At 36.9% G+C, this 13,466-nt stretch overlaps 1 protein-coding gene across 1 annotated transcript; it reads right to left on the bottom strand.

The window, feature by feature from the left end:
• Positions 1-7,666: 7,666 nt before the first annotated feature.
• EMP2 (epithelial membrane protein 2) lies at positions 7,667-12,028 on the bottom strand. The gene is made up of 4 exons (XM_010086916.1): positions 11,917-12,028; positions 9,601-9,694; positions 8,531-8,677; positions 7,667-7,962 (listed from the first exon to the last, which is right to left on the bottom strand). The coding sequence occupies exons 1-4, from the start codon at positions 11,992-11,994 to the stop codon at positions 7,778-7,780; spliced, it is 504 nt and encodes a 167-aa protein (XP_010085218.1). The 5' UTR covers positions 11,995-12,028; the 3' UTR covers positions 7,667-7,777.
• Between the last annotated feature and the right edge of the window lie 1,438 nt (positions 12,029-13,466).

Here is a 13,466-nt window from a genome sequence, read left to right as displayed (position 1 = left end):
TCCCGCCGAGACACTGGGACACGGGAGCCTGCGGGCAGGGAGACGGGACACGGGCGGGGAGCAGGAGCCCGGTTTGCTGCTTATGCAGCTATGACCCTGTCAACAAAGATTATGGCATTAAGACCTCATTTATACCAGTAAGCTCTTGCAAACACCCAGACGTTTTGTTGTAACGGACTTGTAACAAGCTCCCAAAGTGGACGTGGTCACATCGGCACGAGGAAGCAGAGCTATTTCCGTACGGAACGTGAATAACGCACGAGTCTGTAAGTGTTACGTGTGATTTTCATAAAAAATAGAACACCTGTAACTGAAATAGGGATCTTAAAGGGGAATTTGAGATACAGGTTGAGATGACAGGAGTCTCTGGCCACTGGAAAACTAGTGAAAGGTGACAGCAGGGTGGGGGAAAAGTTGTCAACAAGCAAGGTTGGTATTGAACTATTTTTACTGTGCAAGTTGCAGGAATCCTCGTTGATTAGCTGGAATCTGTCTTTCAAGCTTGTGAAGAAGCCACTTACCTGCTACATGATGTTGTTTCATTACTTTATTTAATCTGGCAATAAATACGTTGTATTCTGTGTAACTGGAATAGTATAGAATCTTAATTATGATTACAGTCCACCTGCAATTTTTAATTTATTGCTCCCTTCTCATGGTAGTTTCAAGTTTTTCTGAGTGTTTGCAGTCACCATGCTCTGTTCACAGGTCTCACTCATCATGATGCATAGGCATGCAAGAGGTTTGGTAGGAATCATGAACAAAATGGGTTGTATGTATTATTGAATTTATTATTTTACAGAAAAATGTAGTAATTTGTGGTTGGTTTTGTTGGTTTTTTTTACTTTCTGAATATCCAAAGCAATCTTTGCTTACAGCAAAAATTAAATCAGCAAAGAAAATTTGTTGGTTTATAATTGAATATGAATAAGATCCAGAACATTAATTTGACACAGCTCGCGTAGTTTGGTTGTAAGTTTCTTAATCATAACCACTAATCAACAACAGGGTATCCAGAGGAAAGAAGACAAGAGCTGGCATTTCTGTGCTTGCAACTATCACAAAACCTTTCTAGAATTCCCTGTTTTCTTTTTGGGAAATCTTCTGCAGTGAGTCTACTGTGTTAAATTGCTGCTCTTTTGATTAAAGCAGATGCAGTAGATCTAACGCATCCCGAGTACTTAAAATTTCCTCTACTTACACAATATCCTGATGGATGGCATCAGGAAAGCCTAGGCAAGTGTACCACAATATGGGCAGTGTGAATGTAAAACAAATGTCCCCTTCATTGATGTTATCTTTTTCTTGAAGTACAATTATGCTCCGTATCTTTCTAGTCCCTCTAATCTTAGACAGATTTATACACCTCAGATCAACTGGATTACCTTAGCCATTAATACATATATGAACTCTGCAGGAATTAATTTACCATCCATACTATAAAATCGACCTATTACTGTCACCTGTATTAGGTGACACTGGACCTGAGGTAACAAAATGTACCTCGGTAGATCTCAAAGTGCACCTCAGTAATGCCATTTGTTATGCAGTCCGGGGTCATGAAATGGGCGGGTTTGGAGTAATGTAAGTAATTGATGGTCACAGTTCAGAGAACACAGAAATGTAGTACAGCTAATGTGTGCCCCTATTTTCATAAAGCAAACAATAGCTTTGTTGTTCTACTAAGATGGAAGCAAATAGGGCTTATTTCTATAAAAGATGTATAGAATATGAATCTTCCTGATGCTTAGCATATTCCACTGTTAAATAGTAAAATGCAGCAATGTACAAGTTAGTAAACTGAATGGATTTAAAATTTTTTCTCTGTGCCATAATTTATTAAGTGGTTTGTTAAAGTTTGTTTAGTGTGCCATTATTTAGTTGTTTGAATTATGTCTTAATCAATTAGTTCAATTTTTAATGGTTGATATATTTGTGTAGCTATTTTTAATGCTTTTTGGAAAATAATTCATTTTTGTATATCTGCAAACAAGTTTTATCTATTTTTTGTTTCATCAGTTCTGATGAAGTTAACCTACCACAATTTCTCAAAAGAAAAACACTCTTCTAATAGCAGCTGCCTATGCATGTCTCCATGATAACAGCAAATTGGTTTTGGCAATCAAAAGCAGTATTTAAAGAATTTGTCTTCTCATAAGGGATGTGTGTTTACTGCCTAAAAATTCTGTCTATTGCTGTCAGAACCCCTACTCCTACAAGGAAAAGTTATCAACTTATACTTTGTCACTAAAACAAGCTGTTAGACTGAACAGTTTTGTTAACTGCTGGATAATAAAGCTAGTCACCCTATGCGCCCGTAAAGGATAGTGTTGAATACAAAAAAAAAAAGGGACTCCAGTTCTTCATCCAGCAAAGTGCAGACCTGTTCTTAGGATGATAGGAACTGCCCAGATGTGTCTTACTCATACTACACTGAGGCATTGCTTTCTTAGTTCTCAGAGGTTCATGCTGAGGTAAGGGATGGGAATCTGGAGGTTTGGGAGAATCAGATTGTAGAACTTTGCAAAAGAAGTATTGAGATTGGTATGAAAGAAACATGAATGGAAATTTGTGTGTGCAGAAGTACCAAAAGAAAGAGCAAGAGCAAGAAACAGAAAGGGTTAAAAGATAGCATGGGTTGTTAGCAGAGCTTAGAGAGGACCACAACCTCTGCGTATGCATGATAATTACTATGTTACTTGAAATCAATTATAATTTTTGTAAACTGCCCCATGGGTCTTCCATCAGTTTCACAGTTGATAACATGTATATAGCTTTGAGAAAGCTCTTTTGTCAGTGGAAGAAACTTGCTGCTAATTCTGTGTGGGATGAATTAGTATCCTTCTAGTGTCTAGAAAGGACTGAAAGATGAAAATCAGTGGTTACGAGGATTGAAGATGGGCTCATTCTGTTCAAGTTGCACTTAATCTATCTGGACTAAACTGAAGCAATCTTCCAGTTTCAACAAAATTTCACTTGGTGGATTGTTTTGTAAAGATAAGAGACCTAATCTGAAATTAACAACATTTTACAATAGGGAAAAAACCCACAGCATGTGAAGAAAAATAACTCATATATGAAGTAAGGATTTTAACAAAGCTGTCTCTCAGTAGGTAGAAAAATCATATTTAAAGCTTGCGTCTTGTTTCCAGGCAGAACAGAAAAAGATCAGAATCTTTATCAAAAAAAAGAATTCAAAGCCAGCATATCTCAATTTAGGGTTCCTAAAGCTGAGAAAAGAAACATCAGGTGAGGTACTCTTTTATTCAATTTTTGTACAATATCTATTTTGATATTGTGGATTTGCATAACGCAGGATAGTTTAGAACTTGATGGAAAGTTAGACTTTTTGAAGACCTTTTCAAATGGGAAAGGAACAGTCTGGGCTTTGAAAGAGTAGGCTTCTCTTTCACCACGAGGAGGCTCTATTGTAACGGTGTTAGAAAAGCAGAACATTTCTCTATAGAAGTAAGCAAGTAAGTAATGCCAGGAGATACCATCATTACAAATAAACACACGAAAAACCCTAGCCTCAAAACTTTTTCCAGTCATCCTTCCCCTTTATCTTCTTTTTCCTCTCTTTTGCCTTTTTCCTACCTTTCCTTCCCCCCCCCCCGCCCTCCAAATTTGTCATGCCTAAAGATGTGTGAAAACGTTATTTGCTAACAGGATTTAAACTTTCACCCTCTGAGCTTTTAGGTTCCAAAACAGGTTTAATTCTTCAATACAGAACTTTAGGCGTAAGTAAGGTTTTTCTGCTGAAAATGTTTTACTAAAAAGTAAATAAAAATATCTAAAGTAATATTAAAAAACCCTCTCAAGAAAAAGAGACTATGGCACCTTTTTTACTTCTTGCTGGTAATATATTAAGAAGGTTGAGTCTGTGAAGAAATGCACACGTGTTATATTCCTACTCTTTGCCCTGTAGCAATGTGCACGTATTTGGTTTAAATGAAGTTTTCTGAACTTTAACATTTATGACAGCAACACAACTGCCTTTTTTAGAAATAGGTTTTTTGTTTGGTTTGGGTTTGTTTTTTGTTTTTTGTTTTTTTTTTAAGATAAATAGAACATGGCCTCCAAGAAGCAGCAGTACAATAGACCAAACTCGGCACCACATGATATAGTTCGGATATCATCAGGATTGTTTCATATCTGTTGAAATGTATTATAGTAGTTCCATTTCATGAAGGCATCTGCAATTTTACTCATCTGTGCCATGTACACCTGTTTCAAAACTAAGTAACTAAGTACATGCACAGGTCTATGGATTTTGGCTAAATTTATTAAGGGGGGGAAAAAAAAGAAAAAAGAACACAGCTCTCCCCACACCACCCCATCTAGAAATGCAGTTAGTGCAGTAATGATCCAAAGTAAACACATCCCTCGAGATGTAACGGTAAGCTCTTCAGCACTCCTTTTGATAGCACACAAATCGTTGTTCTACGCTGTTACTACTAGTGTGACAGGAGTATTTTCTACTTTGGGGAAAAGCTTACTGGACAGATAGAACCTAAACGACAGCAACATGATGAATATTAATACATGAACATCAGGTAATCTGTGACACTTCTGTTAGTTTGGAAACTACACAGACAGTAACAATTCAGAAGTTTACATATTTACATGAAGTTAAGTTAGTATGAATAAAAAGTAGTGTAACTGCCTTACTTTTGTTTAAATAACAACTGGTCTTGCCTTGGTGCCTAGACTTTCAAGCAATTTCCTCATCTTCCTCCACTGGCAAGGATCTCTCTTTGTCCAGAGCTTCCAGAAGAATTCAAAGACCCTCCTCAGAATACTGAAACTGTCTGTCCTGGCAGCAACTATAAACATCAGTATGTTATCAGCCTTCTTCTCAGCACAAATCCAGAACAGCCTCCTGCTAGCTACTACGAAGAAAGTTAACTCTTTCAGCCAGGACACCCATCTGTGTTTTTGTCATCTCAGTGCAAACCTGAAGCTTGGACTGGAGCAAGTATAGAAGTCTCTGGCCCATTTATAAATTATTTTCTCACATGGTCAAGGCACAAAACCTAATCTTAAATATACAGCTGTTTCTGCAAATGATGAAAAAAAATCCCTTATAAGTAAACTACTTATCAGGGTATCTGTGGATCTTGTGCTACTCCATAGCTATTCTTTTGACACCATACACTAATATTTTCTCTGCTTAACCCCTGGAAAGTCTTCAACAAAGGACAAAAATAACCAGCATGTGGTTCTAGTACAGGCAGGAAGAATTTAATTTTACCTGTTCACACAAATACTCAACTATTTCTCATCCAACATTGTGTAAATATATCCCAAGCTTAAAGACAAGGTCAGATTGCTAAATGTACCAAGCTTGCTATTACAGTACAAGAATTTAACTTTATTTTCATGTACAGTTTCAGAATATATAGAGCATAGCAACTGGTATATTTTAAAGGCATATTAGGTAGAAAGAATATCCTAAAATATGTTTGTCCTATTAAAACTCTAGTTCAAACAGTTTTGGCATTTGTTTTCTTGGCATGCAGAACATTCCCATCTGTTCTGTTTTATGTGGCATAATGCTGTTGTTTGTACACCATGGTGCGCATGCTTTTCACTTTTAATTAAAGGGACAGATCTTCTACTGTGGAATTAAGCTGTTTGTTCATGTATATATACATCTTTATTTTAAATATTTGCTCTATAAATGACCCAAACATTATCAAGGCAAGAAACTGAAGAAGCATCTCTTCAAGTCAGTGGCATAACAGCTTAATTTACAATTTCACAGGACTGTCTTCTAGATATAACATAGTTTTAATCCGTATTTGCTTAAGAATTTCCCTTACTATTTCATGTTTTAATAAAACTAGCTAATAGTCTATATTTCTTTCAACCTTAAACCTGCATCTGCTTATTTAAGACAAATTTTGCTTGCTAGCAAAATTCAGGTTGTGAATCTGAAATGTGTTCAGCAAACTGTAGCAACATTTTGTTAAAAAATAGGGTAATAATATTTGAAATTCAGAACATTCCCACTACGAGAAAAAAAAACCCTGACAAAATACTAGCATCATGCTAGGATGCATTTTGCTGAGACTGATTTGCGTTTTTTACTCTTATTATTATTTTTAATGCGTTGTCCTGCTTACTCGTCTAATTTCTTAAGAGTTTTGTTGGGCTTTCTTTGCTCCCAAAAGACAAGTAGGACATGCCAAAGCATTTTAGGATGTGCAAGGAATGGAGATGGAATATGACCTATTACTCATGTTAGGGACAGTTCCTATACAGTTACGCACCTCAACTTTTACTTTCTGAGAAATGAAGGATGGATTATCTGAAGGAAGGGCTCAGACCATCAGCTGATGTATAATGCAGTGAGTATGGACTTTAGCAGAGCTCCACTACTTTGTATGAAAGAATTTGTTCTACATTAAGTGTAAAACCTCATTCAAAATCTATTTACTTTTTTTATTGCCTGTGTATAGGGCCATCTGTAGTGAATATACTGAAATAAACATATGGTTAGTGCTTTTATAAAGTCAAATCTATATTTAAACGTCAAAGCTGTGACTAACCAGAAAAAGCCACTTCATTCATTCTCCACGCTGATCTCCCAACTCCAAAATCACCACCAGCCAAAGCCAGTACTACACTGCTGAGCAGTTAAGCCTGGTATTACAACATAGATTTAGCTCACAAAATTATTGAAAAATAAAAATCACTAAGTCATTTTATCTTGAAAAACTATTCTGGAATTCATAAGTATAGTAGTTGCACTCTGATTTATTTAGTATGAGTGTTTTGGTCAAGTAAAACCCACGGAGGAATTTAGAATGAATTTTTTTAAGGCCAATTTCCTAATGGGCAGACTCAGGGAATGCTTTCGTCAATGACATATTAGCCATGAAATCACCATATAATAAAAGCCTGGTGTGATAAAACATGTTGAGTTTGTCTGTAAAAAATGAAATGTGGCATTGTCTGAGCACTAATTCACTTAGAAATTTGCAGATGTAGGCAAGGTAATGCTTTCTTTTTCCTTTTCTTCCTTCCAGAAAGACAATTGCACAATGCAAAAATAAAGGGATGCAGGGCTTGAGTGGGGTCTTTCCTACTGCTCAGACTATTCTGGCCCCAAGTTGTGCCGTGAATTTGCTGGTAAATTCTCCTACCAAAGGCTCTGTATGCTTAAATTAAATGCAAAAGAGAATCAAGAGAATAATTTACTGGAGTACAAAAAAGAGTTGTTTACTTTTGCAAAGCAAGTGGTTTTAATAAAAACTTGATGACACTTACTGCACATTATAAATAGCAGAACGCTAGTCCTCTGCCAGAACAGACGCAGTGAGTGCAGCTTTGGGCTTTTATAATTGTTTGCTTTTTCACTGTAATCTGGGCTTCATTTTTTACTCCCCCTATATTTATCCCATCCCAAAGGGACACATCTGGTGGAGGAATATAGTTAGCATATTGCTTGTTAATTAATTTGTACAGGCTTTATTTGTATTCTACTAGAGGCCAGGAACAAACTGTTAATATCTTGCAAAGGGAAAACCATTTATGATGATGAAATATGTAAAAGAAACAACTCGGCTCCGTCCTGTTCAGACCCCTGACCTGTAGGTGCCAGGCATTCCATTAAACCTGTCTTTTTTTAAATTCTGTTTCATATCAAGAACACAGTACATTTTTAGAGAAACAATACCTTTACTACAAAACCATGTAAATGATTATATACAAAATGGTTACTGGAATTTGGTTTTGTACTGTAGTGACAGAAATAACTATCTGCTGACATTTATTTACGCTTCCTTAATACTAGGTACATAACACCACTGATGAGAGTAAAGGCAAATGCAATCCAGGCTAAGACGAAGGAGTAGCCGTATTGGCCTTTAGAAACTTCAATGCTATATTCATTGCTCATGTGTAGTTCTTCGTGCCTATCTGTATAAATGGAAGCTGCAATCATAACACACAGACCTGCAGGAGGAAGAAAACAGTAAAGTTTAGCATCTTAAAATATTATCAATACGCACAACAACTATTCACTGTCTGTCTTCTGTCAGCTGCTTCCACCAATGTCCTTTTTTTGCAGACACTCATTTTCCATCCTCAAACTAACGTCAGAGCATTTCAGGACACGTTTTCAGTTTCTTTACCATGTATTAAATTCAAAGTGCTGGTGTGTATTTATGTCATTTGCACTGAAGCAAAATGATTCTAAGCCTCTGGATAGTTTTAAAGACTGACAAAATTAAGGAAGTAACTGCCTATACCAATTACAGAGTTCTTTAATTTGTTCACAAAGTTCAGAATCTCAAATTCTTTCCCTTCAAAGTTTAAATGACTTTATTCTGAGCAGTTTTTAACTGTTTAAATAGTACAGAATGGAGCAGTTCACTGTTTAAACAAATATGAATGGTCAGCTATGACCTCAGGAGTCCTACAAATATCTCATGCAGCTCATTCTTTTTGAAACCTTTTTCCCTTCCCTTTCCTAGTTTCATGTAAACATCATTAAAGTCACAAGTGTTGAAAAATCACTCACATGACAGGAGCTGGATAATAGAGGTTAACACAAATCTTTCTCCTTGCTTTAGACGGAAGAGTTGAAGAATGAAAACCAGAAATGACACACAACAGAAAATAGTAGATAGGATCATGGTGGCCTGAACAGCCTGAATTGATTGATATTCTGCAAAAACAAAAGCAGTCTTGATTAAAAATACAGTAACTTTGCTGCAATGCAATGGCCAAGCTAAGCTACATAGGTAAGCTCCTTATAGCAGCTCTCCTCTAGCATAGCGACACTGCAGTTAGCAGGTCTGTGCACAGCAGACATACCTGAGCTACTCATGATCTAGCTAGTTCGGGTACCTCATTTCAATGAATGCCTGGTAATGCAGACATCAAATGCAAATTAATTGAATTTGTTTTAGCTTAGGTATGCCTGTGTGTAATTCATCATCTCACTGCAGCACACATACGCTCTAAACCAACCTGAGTCTTGGATAACAAAGTTATTTTATGGGTACATGGCTCTTCAAATCATCTACCTCTTTAATATACACAGAGAGTGCATGTATAGAAATACAGTAAATGTAACATTTGGGAATTAATTTATTTCTTGTAAAGCAGGATGTTAGGCTGTGCTGTACATTAAATCCACTTTGTTAAAACTTCATCCTGAGTTCTGACTTTCTTCCACTTTTTCCCGCACCCCTGTAATGCAGCCAGTATTTTTAGGTTATTCTTTGTAAGTTAAAGTTCAATTCTGAGGCAAATTATATCACTTCAGACACACTTTCAGATACCTTCACTGTTTTTACCTGATCTATTTTTTTAAGAACTCTTCAGCACTCATCATTAGTTTTTTGTGTTTGCTCTCTTGCACTGGGCTTTCAAGTGCACCTGACACTTCCCTCTGTTTCATCCTACAGAAACTGTTGGCACAGTTTGCTTTTCCAAAATGAAAAGCCAGTATTGAGGCTTTTACAAGACCTGGGTAGTCAGAGCATGCAGCTTTTCAAACAAATATTCTACTGCCCCTGCAAATTTTGTAACGATTTCACCAGATCTGCTAAAGGAACTGAGACATAGGCATGGAGACTCACTCACCTGTGAACTGATCAGTAATAGCTGTGCAGATGCTAGTATTCATGTCACACACTCTCCAGACATCTGCAGAAAAACTATCTCCTACCCACCAGGCCTGCAAAAAAACAAGAAAAGGGCTCTTACAGGAAAAACAACAAAAAATTCCCAAAAAACCAAAACACAAAACCAAACACAAAACTCCCTAGTTGTCCAACTGTCACCTGATCAGATACATCAGCTGGAACAAATTTCTGTTCAGTTTTGATAATTAACCATTCATGCTAAGTTTGAGATCTAACGGCATTTTGGAATGAAGGGCATATCATTATTCACACAGCATTTTCACTTTAGGTCTGTGTGAAGTAGAAAAGGGAACATATATCAGTCTTAAACATCCCAAAGCATAAGGGATTTTCCAGTGTTCAGGCAGAAACTTTGGATAGTCAGGGACTGATCACTCCTTAAGATACCTAGACAAGATCTGCTTTGGTCATCCAGACCTTGTTTAGGATACACAACTCTTTAAAGGCACTGCATTTTTTAATTCATGGGAAATAGCAGTGTATACATCTATGAAACAGAAGCTGTTTATAAGTTTTCTGGTTCCTGACACTGAATTGAATTAATCTCAACTTAATATAGCTGTGCTGTCAATGTGCAAATGCAGTATGTACACTATGGCATCTGACTGGAAGTGGCTAGTGACAAATTAAGATCCTCCTGCGGTATTTCTATTTTGGTGTTTTAACATTTAATGCAAAATAGTACTGCAGAACTGAGCAGATTTTTACGGTAGCCTGGGAAATGCTGCAAGCACTCCACACAAGTGGCATTTCCTCAGGAAACCCATTCCCATTCCGATAGCTACCCAGGCCTTTGTTTTGACTAGAGTTGGAAAAATACAACTTTCAAATATGACTTCTGGTAGCATCTGCTGCTTAAATAGACATTCCAGAAACCTGACAGCTTACTGTGCAGCTTTGCAAACAACAGTGCAATAAAAACTATAGTATGGTATGATAGTAGGCATACGTATAATAGTATCACTGTGTTTTAAGAAAAAGTGTTACTTTTGCAGGATGCCACTCATTTGGATTTTGCAGTCCAAGTTCAATATACTATTTTTCAGCTCTGAGCACTATATAATCCTTTCAGAGTTATTTTAATGACTATAAAAAGCCTCTGAAGATGATAAAATCTAATAGAAGCTGGTTACACAGTTTCAAGTTCGTGATTGTTTAAAAGTAGCTAATAACACAAAGCAGAGTGTATGGGGTTTTATTTCTATAATAATTTGATTTGTATGTAGCAGATCTGAACTAAGAATAAGCTGCTTTGTCTACTGTTCTAGCTTTCTGAATATTCAAAGGAGCAGGGTAAGACAACCTGCTTTTAGTGCTCAATTAATGACCTACTTCAGTGGAACAAATCAACCAGCTGACTGAAAGATAACATCTGAGTTTGTACAATTTTGCAATAAAAAGTTGTGGATAACACATCATTACACTTGGAGCATAATCCTGGAAAAGCCTATGGGATCCAAACCAGCTTCACTGAGTACAGTAAAGTATTTTCAGTAGACAATTTTTTTAATCCTAAGGACCTGTACATACACTGAACCTCTTAGAGAAAGAAAGACTCCAGTGCACAGTTAAGAGTACCAACCAGGACAGCAGGCTGTTTTGAAAAGAAGATTCCAATTAAGAGCTAGATGTAAATATTGGAAAGCAAGTTCTTTCTGGTCACAAAAATAAAAAGGAAATTTGAAAAGAATGCAACATAAATTATTCTAAAACTTTGTGCTGAAACTGCTTAACTGAATAATAACAGATAAATTCATGATGTCTCTTTCATTATTTAATTGGGCATCTTGGACAACCACTTCTGAGGCAAAGCATACCTTGACTGAAATGATCCCTATGCATTAATCATGAGATCTCTGACAAACAGATTTTTGTTTTTTCCCCCTTTCCCTCATATCTAGCTGAACCAAGTCCCATAGGTCCACCCCACAAGCATGGTAGTATTTGTAAATTTGTAAATATACTCTCTGGCCAAGCATCTCCCAGGGGAGAAGATTCGCTGCATAACATGGCCTTATAACATGATGCCACACAAACATATAGCATGTATGTATAGTCTTATCCATGTATACCAGCAACATGTGTATCAAAGGCATTTTTTGTTACAAAAAGGTATAAGCAGACCAGTGTGCCCAGAAAAGCTCTGTGCTTTCAATAAGCAAGTTGAAGACAACTAGCAAATAATAACTTCATTTTTATGAAGCAAAAAACCACCTGTGTGCTTGAGAGAAAAAAGAGAAGAAATGAGACTTACATTGTCAATAGTTGAGATGAACAGCAGTGCCGCTGAGGTTATGTGAAACACGATAATGAAAGCCAGAAGAATCAACATCCTCGATCTGTGGAGGCTTTAGTCTGAGATAAATCTGTTAAAAATAAGAGCATACATGAATAGTGTTTAAAAGCTGTCAACTGATCAGCCTGTCATTACGCTATTGCACTGTGGCTGTGAGTAGTTAAGGTCAGCTTGCACCAAGTGTGTTCCCGAGCGAGGTGCTGTCAGAGTCAGGAACATCATATGCAGTTCTGAGTCCACGGCACGCATTCTTTCTCCAGAGATAAAAGATTTCACTATATCAGACTTCACATCAGCATAACAGCTTTCTGTTTGTTGTGTGTGATACGTAACTAGCATCACTGGCGTTCAAATGAATCACAACTTGAAATGAAGCCAAGAGGTGCATTTTGCAATCTGCCAGCGGGACGGCTGCAGCGAGTAAACACACAGAGAAGTTTCCTCCTGTGTGCTTCTCCAGCAAGGACATAAATCACTCCTTCATGTTGACTTTTAGAGAAGTAGTTTTCAAATTACAGCCTCATTTGCATGTGATGCTAGAATTTCCACTGGCGATAGTAAGGTCCTGTTTCAACCATGCTTTCAAAGTAACAAGAAACGCAGATTTCAAAAGGATGCTTGTAAAACAGAGTAACATGCATCAAGAACTATCTCCTAGATTTAGTAACAGCTCTGTTGTACCTTAGGTCTCATATAGGTTGTCCTTTGTTCATACTATTACAAGTTTATCCCCTGGTGAATGACTTCAGGCTACCATTTTCTCCAGTATATTGCTCTGACCGGTAGGGCTGAATAAACCCATTAGTCATGTAATAATCCAGTTATTTATGTTATGTTCAGTCACTTAATATTCTCTCTAGTCTACTTACTATCTTCATACCTTATCTAACCCATTTATTACCATTTCACATCTCAAATGAAAAATTATGCTGTATGAAGGAACCACAAACTATATTTGAACTGGAATCCCCAGGAAACCTGTGGGCACACTACAAATAGGTCAGGGAAAACTACTGTTAACTAATACACAGAAACATACAATTGCTTGGTGTATCTATTCACTTTTTCTTCTTGTGTAAAAATGCTTGCCAATTAATATATGCTATATTTTATAAGGAATCATCAGTCTTGCAGATATTTCCATTGCATTTAATGTGCACCATTCTGTAGCATTATCTGCATGCTCTCACTCATCAGCACATTAACGCATGGTTCTCCACCTCCTTTGCTTTGGACACATTCTCTTGTGTCAAGTGATCCCTTTCAATTATCCCATAATATAGCAAATATCCAGAAGAAAAGGCAGTTATGATTTTTTTAAGACTTCCATGATTTTTTCCATGTTGAACCCTCTCCTGCCTACTGCCATTTACTAGAACCACGAACCACATGGAGGATTTAACCAAATAAAAGGACTACTTTGACAGCATTTTTAAAGCAGCTCCACCGGCATTCTTATCAGGCTGAAATAAAACTACTCTGCAGAACGTTAACAAAAAGATAACAGA

The sequence above is a fragment of the Pterocles gutturalis genome, unplaced genomic scaffold (assembly GCF_000699245.1).
Source record: "Pterocles gutturalis isolate BGI_N339 unplaced genomic scaffold, ASM69924v1 scaffold29261, whole genome shotgun sequence".
Lineage (NCBI taxonomy): Eukaryota > Metazoa > Chordata > Aves > Pterocliformes > Pteroclidae > Pterocles > Pterocles gutturalis.
Note: the sequence above shows the minus strand (reverse complement) of the source record. Positions and strands in the feature narration are given on the sequence as shown.

What these genes read in the sequence shown, in the direction of transcription:
- EMP2 (XM_010086916.1), bottom strand. Translation starts at nt 11,994, where the DNA reads ATGTTGATTCTTCTGGCTTTCATTATCGTGTTTCACATAACCTCAGCG. An exon ending in TCATCTCAACTATTGACAAT is followed by an intron (nt 9,695 to 11,916) that starts GTAAGTCTCATT and finishes GTTTTTTTGCAG; the next exon opens with GCCTGGTGGGTAGGAGATAG. An exon ending in TATTACTGATCAGTTCACAG is followed by an intron (nt 8,678 to 9,600) that starts GTGAGTGAGTCT and finishes TTGTTTTTGCAG; the next exon opens with AATATCAATCAATTCAGGCT.